Source organism: Geotrypetes seraphini, chromosome 2, assembly GCF_902459505.1.
Source record: "Geotrypetes seraphini chromosome 2, aGeoSer1.1, whole genome shotgun sequence".
NCBI lineage: Eukaryota > Metazoa > Chordata > Amphibia > Gymnophiona > Dermophiidae > Geotrypetes > Geotrypetes seraphini.
The window spans coordinates 314,120,219-314,133,826 of record NC_047085.1 but is presented as its reverse complement, the minus strand read 5'-3'; the positions used below and the strand labels follow the sequence as shown (position 1 = coordinate 314,133,826).

At 43.8% G+C, this 13,608-nt stretch overlaps 1 protein-coding gene across 5 annotated transcripts in view; it reads left to right on the top strand.

Annotated features, from left to right (window-relative positions):
- COL6A6 (collagen type VI alpha 6 chain) overlaps positions 1-13,340 on the top strand; it is a 274,284-nt gene extending 260,944 nt beyond the window's left edge. For all 5 annotated transcript variants that reach the window (XM_033930035.1, XM_033930033.1, XM_033930034.1 and 2 more), the window contains 2 exons: positions 3,923-4,119; positions 11,232-13,340. In XM_033930035.1, coding sequence (XP_033785926.1) covers positions 3,923-4,119; positions 11,232-11,404 — 370 coding nt within the window. In that variant the 3' untranslated portion in view covers positions 11,405-13,340. The remainder of the gene's footprint in view (positions 1-3,922; positions 4,120-11,231) is intronic.
- The last annotated feature ends 268 nt before the right edge of the window (positions 13,341-13,608 follow it).

Genomic DNA, 13,608 nt, shown 5'->3' with positions numbered 1-13,608 from the left:
ATCAGACCATCATGGCACTATTAATCTCTGTACCACCATATAACAATCCAACATCTATTTACTATAAAAATAAACTTATCTTTGTGGTGTTACAGACATTAATAGTGCCATGATGGTCTGATGGCAACTGGTGTTGTGTGTCTTTACACTAGAACACTAAGGTTGTGGGTCTGAGCACTATTCAAATTATTAATTCATTCTTTTAAATTGTGATATGAATATTGTTATACAAGAAATTTCTTCCTCATATAACCCTGGACAGATGGAAAGTTAAAGAAAGGATGAGTTCTTCTACTAGGTCTATAAGAAGCCAAGGAAAAATCTCTTGACTAAATAAAAAGGATATCATAAATAGCCTTGTAGTAGAAACAGCCCAATTTAAACAACATAGGCAACCAATGCAATTCACAGTAAAAGGGTGTAACATGGTCATATTTCTTCAAGCCATAAATCATTCTGACCGCCGTATTCTGTATTATTGTAAGTCTTGCTAATTCTTTCTTAGTGACTGTCACATAGATGATATTACAGTAGTCGAGGAGACTCAGTAGTAACGATTGAACCAATAACCTAAAAGCAGTAGGTTCAAAATAAGATCTGATTGTTCGTAATTTCCATACCGTAAAATAACATTTACATACTACAGCTTAGAGAATGATACGGGAACAAATTTGTCCCCGTCCCCACGGGATCTATCTCCATCCCCAACTCATCCCCGCAAATTCTGTCTCTGCCCCTGATCCATTCCCGCAAGCTCAGTCCTCATCTGCCTCAAACATTCAGAAATTGACATGCATAAAAACAGCCAATTAAGGAGACAAGCTCATGAAGGCAAATTTACATTTTTAAGTTATTTTACCATATTTTACCATAAACCTAATTGCTCTCTCAGTCACTCTACTAAAGCCCTGGCCAGAACAAGCATTTTATTGTCACTTATGCATGCCTTGGAGAAGGTGCAAAGGCTGACATAGATTCATATATTTCCAGGAGTGCATATATCATTTTTATGACCACCCAAATTATGCACAGAACTTAGGGCTAGATTCACTAAGCAAACCGAACGTGTACCGATCAGTTTGCGCTCACTTTCTGACTACGGCTCGATTCACTAACCTTCCTCCAGACCCCATCCACACCCGATCCGATCTGCGCATGCAAATGAGTAAAAAGGCATGTAAATTTCTTAAGGCATCGATTCATAAAAACGATTCGTCCAAACCGACTGGCCTTTCCATTCCAAAAAGTTTCAACTGCTGAGGACCAGTCGCTTTACATCCTCACCGACTATTCCTGGCTAGCAACTGCCGCGTACGTATTAAGAACCCCATTAAAAATATATATATCTACCCCCGCAAAAAATCCAAAATATATCTAAACTTTAAATATATGTAAACTTTCATGTACATAAGCATTAGAAATATTTTTTTATTTTTTTGGAATGCGCATAGCGAGCGTGGGAGTGAATTTCGGATTTGTAATGCACATGTCGAGAAAATCGCGGATTAACCCCGTGTTTTCCTTGCGCATTGTACATTTCATATATCAATGCCAAATTTAAAAAAATAATAAAAAAATAACTTTTAAGGGCCAGCTATCTCTCCCCCCCCCTTCCTTCCAGCTAGAATGTCGCGTGCATCTGACCTCACGGGGGTCGCCTTTGGTTGCTTCTGTTTCGTGCTTCACGGCAGAAAGAGCCGCAGCGCCTCCTGGGATTCATAGGCTGTATATATCAGCGCGTGATCCCAGCACATTCAACTGCTGTTAACTGTTATGCCTTCTAGCAACTTAACAGTTCTTTTCCTGAGAGAAATGAACGGCGCTCGTTGGCTACGCTATCTGCTTCTTTTGGAACACGAGTATGCCGAGGAGAGGTTGGTAAAACCTACAGTTCTTATATTGCATTTTTTTACAACAACAATGCTTTGCGGTAGCTGCATTCGGAGCCCGCCATTAAACCCCACCCCATTTCTACGCAGTGAAGTCCTAAAGAGCTAGCGCATGCGTTATATGCTTCAAAACCAACAAGGATACAATGTGCACGCACGTTGATCGATGATAAAGCGAGACGTATGCGCAAATGGGAGCGTGTTTGCGATTTGACCATTTGCATGGACAAGCTTTACTGAATCGATCGGCCAGAATGACTCAGAAATGGATAGGACACGAATCGGAGCGATTTGTGGACTTTAGTGAATCTAGCCCATACTTCCTTTGAATCTGCATGTCCCACAGCTTTTGTACCGGTAGACAACAGCATTGTAAAACTGATATTTACATATGCATGTCATCTTCATGTATAAATGACAATATTTACATGTGTAATTGCCACACAAGAGTTCTAAAATGACTTCCAAGACCTTCTAACTACTGATATATTATCCCCTTTTAGTGATGGGGCGGGAATGCTCTCTGAAATTGCAACCAATACATAAAATGCTGCAGGCAAATAAAAGGAATAGAAAGATGTTACTTCATGGTGTATATAGGGGTAACCAGTAGGATCAGGCTGCTGATGTTACATTAGTTTTAGCCAAATCAGGATTATTAACTGATGACTTTGTCAACTCTTTAATTTCATGGGAAACCTTTACTGATCTAACATCTCCAGAATCTTCCTGGGACCAAATGTTCCACTCTCCTCCTTGCCGGTCTGTTGCCCATGGCAGACACACCCAGGCTCAGAGGTCTGGGTGAACTTCTTCCCCGACCTTCTATGCCTCTTAAATCCTCTACTAAGAGGAGCTTTTGGTGGACTAGGGAACTTGTCACTGCCAGCGGGGGAGGTGGTGATCTATGATCCAAACTCAGGGTGACTTCATCAAGACCCAGAGAGCTCCAGACCCCGACCTGGCTAGGCAACCTCTGGCGGAAACTGCAGCAGATTAAACATTGCACTTCCAGATCTCGGCAAAAAGGAATCAATCCGACCAGAAGCAAGGGTGGCGGGAGCAGGAAGCCGAGTTGCACTCCATCTGTGGCCGCCCTTTTGTTTCTCCATAATGGAGAGTCTAAAGAGTTGGAAAGATGCTGATAGCAGTCAACCAGCAGCAGCCATCTTGGATCTCCTCTGTATCACTCACAATAATACTTTATTAATCCTCCTTCAATTAGCACTATTTTATACTACAGAAGTATTTAGGAATTAGGTTATTTGCTCTTTTATGCTCTTAAATCAATGGGTTGTTCATGAGATAAATGTGCATATATTAGGATGTCAATATATGGGCATTTATCTCATGCAAATTCAGTAATTAACCTAAAGCCTAAGCGTGGGGATTTTTTTCAGTTAGTTAAATAGCTTTATGAATTGAAGAAGAGGACCATCATGGGGACAGAGAGGCCTGCCGATTGTGTTTAAGAAACTGTGGTTTTCATGTGCTAGACTGTTGTGCAACTCTCAGTTTGAAGCCTCTCTGACTGGATGATCATGGACTAATGAACTCATGAACTAAGCAAGATCCAGTTTGGGATAAAAGTAATCACAATGGCTGTATTATGTGTGTGAAAGTTGGGAAGTGAGTGTGAGTGTGAGTGATGGGGATCACGTTCACTGACTAAATTATTCTGATATTTATTAATAAATAAAGTATTGGTAAGTTGTAAAAGTACTGTAATGAAATGGACTGTGGGAGATCAGATTAAAATTGAATTGATTCAGATAATACTTGTTTGTATTAAATATTTAATAGCTGGTTTTAAGAATTTGAGTTATGCAAATTCAGTAAGGATATCCTGAAAAGCCTGAGGCATCACCAGACAAGTGTGGGAAGCTCTATAATAGAGAAAAGGAAAATGGTTCAAATAATATTTGATGCTCAGTAAAAACTTGGCACTCACAGTGCAAATTCTATTAAGTGCTATAGACACCATTATAGTAACCTGGACTTTCGTCAACTTTCCTTGACTTTTGTTTCTTTAGGGTATCGACTGTAGAATTCAGCATTGCTGTGAATAGCAAAGAAAGAAACACAAGTGAAAGCGTGCGAGAAGAGAATGAAAAGGTCCCTGGGAGAGCCACTCAGTTAGATGCTGATACTACTGCAAAGAGCTATGGTGCTGAACGGCCGTCGGAAGAAATTGCAAAAGAAAGAACAGAAGACACTACGACACAAAATAGTAAATATTAAGTATACAGATAATTCTAGCCCTGTGCATTACTTACATGTCTAACTCCCAATTTGCCTTCACTTTCTAACAATGTGCTTCATCCTTACAAATGTATTAGTAAAAGATAGGGAGAACGTGCTAAATTGCAATGATCAAATCATAACTTTAGAACCATAGCAAATGGAATTTTTTCTTTTTCAAACCACCTGGAGCCAGCTGTGTACAGACAAAGTTAACCAGACAACTTTGAATATTCAGCCCAAATAAGATGGCATGGTGAACATTAAGCCAGCTGCTATTAATGTAAATCTCTTTTTGTTATGGACTGTGAGCTGTCAACGAAATGGGAGGTGAAGAAAAATGTAAATAGCCAGCTTTGTCTTGCTAACACCTCATATTAGCCAGACAAAATCTTTGATGTCTCCTTTAACCCTTTCAGGACCAAGGGACCTATTTGTCCCATAACTTTAAAATCCTATAAATTTTGATTGGGATAGTCTACAATTCTAAATTTGATATGTACGGATTCCATATGATACTGCCTTTATGTAAACAAACTGGTTCCGACATTCATTCATTAGCGTCGTTGCCAGATTGACGAGAAGATTCACTTGCCACACTGTCCATAAGCCAGAAGTGTGATTTTTTAAAAAAAAAATAATGATATTTCACAAAAAAAAATCAATTTTTTGGCATCTGCAAGCCCTTTTTACCATAAAAATGTCGTCAAAACCACAAAAATTGGCCTACGATCCTTATGGTCCTGAAAGGGTTAAAAGGTCAGTCTGCCATTAATGTTAATGCTTTTGATTACTTGTAACTTAGGGTTACCAGACGTCCGATGCCCTCCCAACTGAGACGAGCAAGCTGAGGGGGCAGGGCTACGGGTGAGGCTGGGGCTGGGGCATGGCATGGAATGGGCGTAACGGGACAGGGATGGGTGAAACTGAGCGGGGCTGGGGGGTGGGTCTAGGGATCCGGATTTTACCTACGTAAAATTTGGTAACCCTAATGTAACTTCCTTGTCATCGAGCTAGACCAGTCCACAGCAGTGGGTCATATATCCCAAACAGGCTATGGAGGTAGAAACAAAACACACCAGTCCTGATGACATCACCAGTTGTCTCCTTCCCCGAGGTCTGGAGGGCCTCTGCACATGCATGACCGTCGACGCGATGACATCACGCACATGGGCTCACAAGTATGAGGTCATCGCATCGACGTTCGCGCATATGCAGAGGGCCTCCAGACGCAGCCCCGAGCTCAGACAAACTGCTGGGTTTTGGATATCCCTCCACGCACCTAGACAGTCCTCTAAAAAGAGGACATGCCCAGGTTTTCCCGGATGTCTGGTAATCCTACTCGGTTCATAGACAACGGCGTGAAAGACAAAAGTGCGCACCGACAATTGAGCGCAGCGCGGAGGCGCGTGCCACACAAAATTACAGTTTTTAGGGGCTCCGACGGGGGGTTTTGTTGGGGAACCCCCCCAGTTTACTTAATAGACATCGCGCCGGCGTTATGGGGGGTTTGGGGGGTTGTAACCCTCCACATTTTACTGTAAACTGAACTTTTTCCCTAAAAACAGGGAAAAAGTTCAGTTTTCAGTAAAATGTGGGGGGGTTACAACCCCCCACACCCCCACAACGCCCCCACAACACGGCGCGATGTCTATTAAGTAAAGTGGGGGGGTCCCCCCCCACGCCCCCCCATCGTAGCCCTAAAAACAGTAATTTAGAGCGGTGCGCTCCTCCGTGCTGCGCTCAATTGTCTGGGCGCTCTTTTGTCGCGGCGCACTTTTGACCTGACACCATCCTACTCAGGGGACCCTACTAGCTGGGGTCAGGCTCTGTCTCCCCATCACCTCTTCTCTCCTCCAAAACCCTGCTGGTACAAAACCAAAAAAGATCAATTGTCTGTTGGGCTGTAGGGTTACCAGACGTCCAGATTTCCACAGATATGTCGTCCTTTTGAGGACATGTCCGGGGGTTCGGATGGGTTTTCAAAACCCGGCACTTTGTCTGGGTTTTGAAAAGCTGTGTCGGGCAGGGAGGAAGTCCGCGCCTGCACGGCCGTCACGCAATGTCGACAAGAGCAGGCAGTGGGGGGCGGGGCTTGGGCAGGCTTGGTGGGGCAGAATTAGGGTGGGGTGGGCATAACTGGGCAGGCCTAGGAGTGGGGCTAGGGGTCTGGATTTTCCTAAAGGAAACTCTGGCAGCCCTATTGGGCTGTATTCAGCAGCTGCTTAAAAAGTTTGTTGAAAACAAGATACAAAGACCTGGCAAAGAGAGACATTTCAGGCAGGCCAGCACTTATAGGCTTAACCCAGAGTGTTTAGTGCAGTGTTCTTCAACCACCGGTCCATGGACCAGTGCCGGTCCACAGAAATTTCCTGCCGGTCCACAGGGCCAGCATGTGCATCAGGCCAAAATAGTGTTCTTCAACCGCCGGTCCATGGTGCGATCGATGCGGCGTTATCTTCGAGCCAGTTCCCTCTTCCTAACTGATTCAGTGCACAAAGCCACGGGCAGTGGCTCCTACGGGCATCCTGCACCTGAACCGGAAGCCTTCTCTCTGACGTTGCAACGTCAGAGGGAAGGCTTCCAGATGAGGCATGGGACGTGCAAGGTGCAATTAGTACTATTATGGGGGCGGGGTCTGGGGTGGAGATTGGGTAGAGATGGGCAGGGTCTGGCCCACGACTTAGCCCCATGTTCTTCAACCGCCAGTCCACGGACCGATGCCGGACCACAGAATAATTCTTTTATTTCTGCCGGTCCATAGGTGTAAAAAGGTTGAAAAACACTGGTTTAGTGCACTTCATCCCAGTCCCTAAATTTTGGCATTTTCAGGAATCTATCCCTTAATGTGCACAAACATGTTATTACAGCTTAGTAAACAGTGGACAGAGTCTTGTAAGTAATACTGCTTAGGCATCGCACCCTGATCATGCTTTCTAGTTGATTCCCAACAACCTGAACTGAGGGCTTCTTGATTTGATTTACTGATAGACGGCACTGCTTGCAGTCAAGGGGCTCCTTTAGGAGACTCTAGGTTCACAATGATACAGCAAAGGAATAAGAAAACCAGCAAAATGTAGGAACTTTCCAGGCTTACCCAGTTTCTCCAGACATATTCTCTTTTTGAGGACTCTGTCGGCAGTCCAGGCAGCTTTTTTGTTTAGATAATTTTGTTCGGGGAGAATGGACATCTGGAAACCCTACAGCAGTGGTCTTTAGACATTGTAGGCCCACATACCTATCCAGAGTCTCCCCCCCCCTCCCCTCCAGTGAGATTTGGAGCTTGCTCACCGTTCTCAGTTCCAGCGGCACTGCTCACTGCTCTAACTCTTCGGGCCACAGATAGCATGAATGAAGTAAACACGCTGCCTTCGGCGACCTGGAAGCTTTTCCTCTGCTACTGCCTCCTACTACTACTACTATTAATTATTTCTGCGCAGTGCTGCACAGAGTCACAAAGAAGAAGAAAGCAGTCCCTGCTCAAAAGAGCTTACAATCTAAACAGCCAAGACAGACAAACAGGATGTTATGAATACAGTTAAGGGGAGAAGCAGTAGCAGAGAGAAAGCTTCTGGGTAACCGGAGGCAGCATGTGTACTTCACTCACGCTGCCTGAAGCCTGAACAGTTAGAGCAAATGCTGCTAGGATTGAGAACGGTGAGTGAGCACTGGATCTCGCCGGGGAGGGGGGATAGCATGGGGAGGGTAAGTAAGATGCTGAATCACGGAGATGGGAAAGAAAGATGCCAGACCTCCAGGGGAAGGAATGGAAAGGGCAGATAAAGATGCCAGATCAATGGAGACAGGGGGAAAGGAAGGAGAGAGGTGTAAAGTCACTGGATGGGAAGGGGACAGAGAGATTGCAGACCAGGCAAAGGAAGGAGGAGAGAGAGATTCCAGACTAAGGCAGGGGGAGGGAAAGAAAGAGATGCCAGACCATAAAGTAGGGAGGAGGGGAGAGAGATGTCAGACTGTGGGAAAGAGAGGATAAAGATCCCAGACCATAGGAGGGGGAAAGAGAGGAAGGACATAATGCAGAGATGGAGGGGAAGGGGAGAGAGAGGGAGGACATAGTGCACAGGGATAGGAGGGACGGGGAAGGGACGAGAGATGGAAGAAATGCTGTTTATGAATAGATGGGAATAGGGGAGAAGAAAGAGGGAGGAGATGGCACATATGGATGGTGGGGAAGGGCAGACAGAGGGAGGATAGATGGCAAGGGTGGCGAAGGGAAGAGCAAGAATAGATGGGAAGGGAAGACATGGAAAAGTAGATAGTTTTGAGGAGGAAGCAGAAAAATGGAAGAAAGTTGAATGTTAAAAATTAATACCAATGCTTGGGGGGGTGAGGGGTGGGGGGGGTTTGGAGGGTGGGTTGTTCTTGGCTTTTGATGAGTATCTTTTGTCTCCGCGCAGAAACAACGCGGTAGACCCTTTTTGTCTTGGGTTTTGCTTTGTTTCTGGTTCTTTGTATTCCGATTGTGGTTTACTTCTTTGTATTCTTCTTTTCTTAATAAAAGAAATATTAAAAAAAAAAAAAAAAATTAATACCAAAGATGGAGAGAAAAACAGCAAATGGATAATAAGGACTGGGAAACAGAGTTAAGAGCATTAACCATTGACAGGGAAAAGATGAGTAGAAAAATTAAATCACCAGACAACAAAGGTAGGAGAGGTAATTTTATTTTCAATTTAGTGATTGAAATGTGTCAGTTTTCAGAATGCTATCTATATTTTGTACTGTTCATGAAGAAATATTTCTTTCTATTTCTCTGATGTACTGCATGCAGAATCTGGCATCTTAGGGTTTAACTTTTAGTTTGTAGTCCTGTAAACAGGCAGCCAGTGCCGACACCTCTCCTACTCACAGGCATCTCGGAGCACTCCTGGAATTAGAGAATGACATGGGGATAGATTTGTCCCTGTCCCCACAGGAACTCAATTTCTCCATCCCTGCGAGTTTTGTCACTGTTCCTGTCCCATTTCTATAAGTTCTGCCTTAACCGCACAAGCCTCAAACACTTATGATTATAAAGTGTTTGAGGCTTGTGCAGATGAGGATAGAGCTTGCAGGAATGGGGCAGGGACAGGAAAAGAACTCATGGGGACGGGACGCGAAAATGAGTTCCTGCAGAGACGGGGAAAAATGTATCCCCGTGTCATTCTCTACCTGGAATCCTCTGGGGCACACAGTTTGTGATACACTGAGTTAGATGATTCTGGTGTCTTGAAGGTTTACTAGAGAGGCAGACTATTTTATATTTTTTTTAATTTATATATTCTTTTTTTTCCATACTTTGCTATCTCTTGTTTCTTTTATGGATATGGAGTTCCTTTCTATTTTTAATTGTAATTTTGTAAATTACTCTGCTATTGCCTAAGGAAGGGTGATATATTAAATAAAATTAAACCATAAACCATAGGAAAACAAAAGATTAACAGAGAAAGAGATGCACCAGTCAGTGGTGTACTAAGGGGGAGGGGGCGGGGGATGTCCACCCTGGATGCAGACCATGAGGGAGTTGTCCCGGGGTTGGCGTCATGGTCTGGAAATTTCACTACTCTGCCAGGGTCAGGCCTTCTGGGACCCGGCTGACAGGAAGGGCCAACATGGCAGAGCAGCAAGTTAAGGCTGCGGACAATGAGATAACAGGCTGCATGTGGCCTATCCCACCAGGGCCTTCCCTCTGCCACGTCACTGATAACGCGAAAGAGAGAAGCCCATGAAGAACAGGCCCCAAAAAGCCTGTTCACAGCCCTGCCTGTCAATTCTTACGGGGGGGGGGGGGGGGTTGGTTGGGTACAGAGGTGCTACACAGGGGGATGGGAAGGAGGAAGGGATGGAAAACTGGTGCTCATGGGGAGAGAGTGGAAGAATTGTTGGACATGGAAGGGAGAAATACAACAGAGGTAGAAAGGGGTGAGGGGGACAAAACCTGCATATGATGGAGGAGAGGGAGACATGCACGGAGAAGAGAGAGAAAAATGTTGGACATAAGGTGGAAGGCAGGGAGAGATGGTGTATGGGGAGAGAAAGAAATGTTGCACATAACAGGGCAGGAAGGGAGAGATGCTGCATGGAGGGGAATATAGAAGTTTGACCCTGGGCACAAGGAAGGGAGAGAGAGAGAAAGAAGAAAGATGGTAGACAGTGGGAAAGATATGTTGGATATGGCAGTGGAAGAGAAGGTACAGAGATGGAAGATGGATGGTGAGCATGGAGAAAGACGAAAATGTCAAATGGGCAGGAGACCCTGGCGAGCGAGTTAACAAAAGACAAAAAGAAACCAGAGCCTGGGACCAATATGATTTGAATAATAAAATGACCAGACATCTAAAGGTAGAAAAAATAATTTCATTTTCTTTTTTGTGATTATGACATGTCAGATTTGTAATGTGTATCTTGTCAGAGCTGGTGTTAGACAGCGAGCTTGAGCTTGAGTCCTGGATTTAAACCATTGCATGCAGGGAGTTGCAGTCTTTCTTTTTTTAGTGAATGCAATTGCTAAATCAGGACTTCAGCTACCCACATGCAATGGGGAAAACTGGAACCATTTAGCAACTTTAGCTGAAGAGTACATGAGCACATCACCATATCACAACCGTGGCACAGAGCCACCTGGCTATTCTGAGATTTCAAAAAAAATAATACCCAGTATGTGGCCTCCTTCTCTTCAAATTACTGCTGAAATTATAAATAAAAAGCCACCCCAGACCTCCCTCATGTCTCTGTGCTACCCCCAAACATTTTCTCACCACGTAAATTTCTAAAGGCAGGAAAGATCCCCTGTCACCCGTATTGCATGGCTACTTCTTCCCAATATTTCAGTGACCAATCTGAGGCAACTAGCACTTTTATAAAAATCAATACATGGGGTGATAGGAAGCCTGGGGTAGCACTAAGTGCCTAAGGGAGTTTCAGGGAAGCTTCAACAGCAGCAATAAAATGATTTGAGGAAAAGGTGGCCAGGCATTTTTTTCTTTTAATTATGTTTGGGGTGGAGGGAGGCTCTTTTTTTTGCCTGTAGTGCAATGACATGAACATTACTGTGGACGCTCTATCCAGTTGTCAAGCATTTCCAATGTCTTTGTACTCTTGCAGACACATGTATGATGGATCAGGATGCGGGTAGCTGTGAGAAATTCACCCTGAAGTGGTACTACAACAAACTGAAGAATGCCTGCATCCCTTTCTGGTATGGAGGCTGTGATGGCAACAGCAACAGATTTGAAACTCAGGAAGCATGTGAAACTCTGTGCATTGGCACATCCTAGGAGTACATCCTCTGCTGCCACATGATATTACCTCAGAGAGAGGAGCTGAGGAAGTATAGCAGGTTCCTCAGACTGATTTCTGGCTGCAAGTTCTGAATTTTTTATTTTTATTTTTTAATGGGACTGCAAGTTCATAAAGTCCTGCTGGGCAGCTGTGATTTTTGAAAAGAAATTATTTGGTGCAATTCAGTGACACTAAAGCCCACACAGAGTAAATAGGCCAACTACCAAAAGGAGCTTGAAATAATGGTACTATTTTTCCATCAGGGTATTTCAAAACATAGCTTGGAACAGCGCCCCTTGAGGTAGCATGGTCCAGCTTTTTCTTCACCGATAATGTTTTACAGAACACCAGGAGTAAGTGTGGATAGGCAGGCCTGGTGCAGCTGTCTTCCACCAATCTCCTTGTGGTGTATGAAGAATAGTGGCTCCACTGCAGAGGCGAAGCCCAGGAAAGGGGTGTGTCAACACGCATTTCTGGAACTTGGTTTTCCTCCAGTTTTAGGGATGCAGAAAAACCTTCCTGTATACAAACAAAAATAATTATTGATTTTCAGATTTAGAAATGGACTGAGATTTCCCACTGATAGAATTAGCACAGACTCTGAACCCGAGTATACAGCCACTGATGCTTGCCTTGCAATATTACTTTTGCAGCTTCTCAGCACAACTATTTCATATTTATAACTTAACATTTAGCACAACAGCACATGCAAAGTGTATTTTCAAACTAGGGACATTACTGCACCAAATCTGGCCCTGATGATTTGTAGTTTTGATTTCTCTAATGACTGTACACCTACACCTGTATCTTCATAAAATGGGACAAATCCAGGGTGGTTCAGCCTCTTTGGGGTGAGCTGGCAATCCTATTTAGGACCAATGTAATCTTTTTAAAGTGAATTCACATGTACCATTATAGCCAGACAGCATTCAGCTCAGTTCCTATTTATAGTAAATAAGATTAGCCATACTGAGTCAGACCAGTGTCCTATCTAGCCCAGTATCCTGCCTTCAAAGTGGCCATTCTAGGCCACAAGTACCTGGCAGAAGCCCAGATAGTAGCAACATTCCATGCTACTGATCCGAGGGCAATCAGCAGCTTACCACACATCTATCTCAATAGCAGACTTTATAAGTACAGTACAATGTTGTTTACATATTGAAGAAACCAGGTCCAGATTTTCAAATAGGTATAAGTTGGCATGTGGCTAAGGCAATATTTTGGAAGATCTCTACCAACCAGAGGATCGCCATGGTCTTTCACTGAAGTGCAGTCGGTCCCCTCATTCAAGTCTAGTGAAGCCACATCTATAAATCCAGCTGTGATATACACCATCCTAGCTTGATACTTCTGTTAGAACAAGGCCAGGGTTGGTCTGAGTTTCCTCCCCAGCTATAGCTTTGCTTTCTGACCGTCATGTGATTAAGAGCTAGATATCTGAGTTCATTTTTAAGAGGTTGTTGTTAGGTGCCATCGACTCATGCTTGAGTCCCAGCGATTTGATGAATTGCGGATCAAAAAAGAAAACAGTTTTATGCTAGTCCAGAAAGGTCCTCCAGTGTCATCCCCATGGTTGTTTTCAACATATCCCACCATCTAATTGCAAGCCGCCCTCTTGGCCTGGTTCTTTCGATCTTCCCAAATATGATGTCCTTCTCCAGTGATCTCTCTCTCTTCTGATGGTGTGACCAAAATAAGACGGTCGTACTTCATCATTTGGGCTTCAAGTGACATAGCTAATTTGATCTCTTCCAGAATCGATTTGTTAGTTCTTCTGGTGGTCCAAAGCAAGCCTAAAATCCTTCCCCAGCACCAAAGCTCAAATGAGTCAATCTTCTTTCTATCTTGCATCCGTAACTGACCACTAAAATGAGTGGACAAGTCTGATCTTAGTTTGGAGTGTTACCTCCTTGCCTTTGAATACTTTGTCGAGAGCCTTCATTGAAGAATGACCAAGTGCTAGTCTCTGGAGTATTTCCTCCCTGCTAGTTGCTTCTTTGTTGACAAAAGAACCTAGGAGATTGAAATCCTTTACAACTATCTCCTTCAAGCTCAAAATCTTCAATCATTTTCCATGTTCATGATCTTTGTCTTATGTTCAGTTCTAATCCCATGTTATGACTTTCAGCTTTGACTTTTCTCAGTAAATACAGTATATCTTCTTTGCTGCTGGTGATGAGCATTGTATCATCTGCATAGT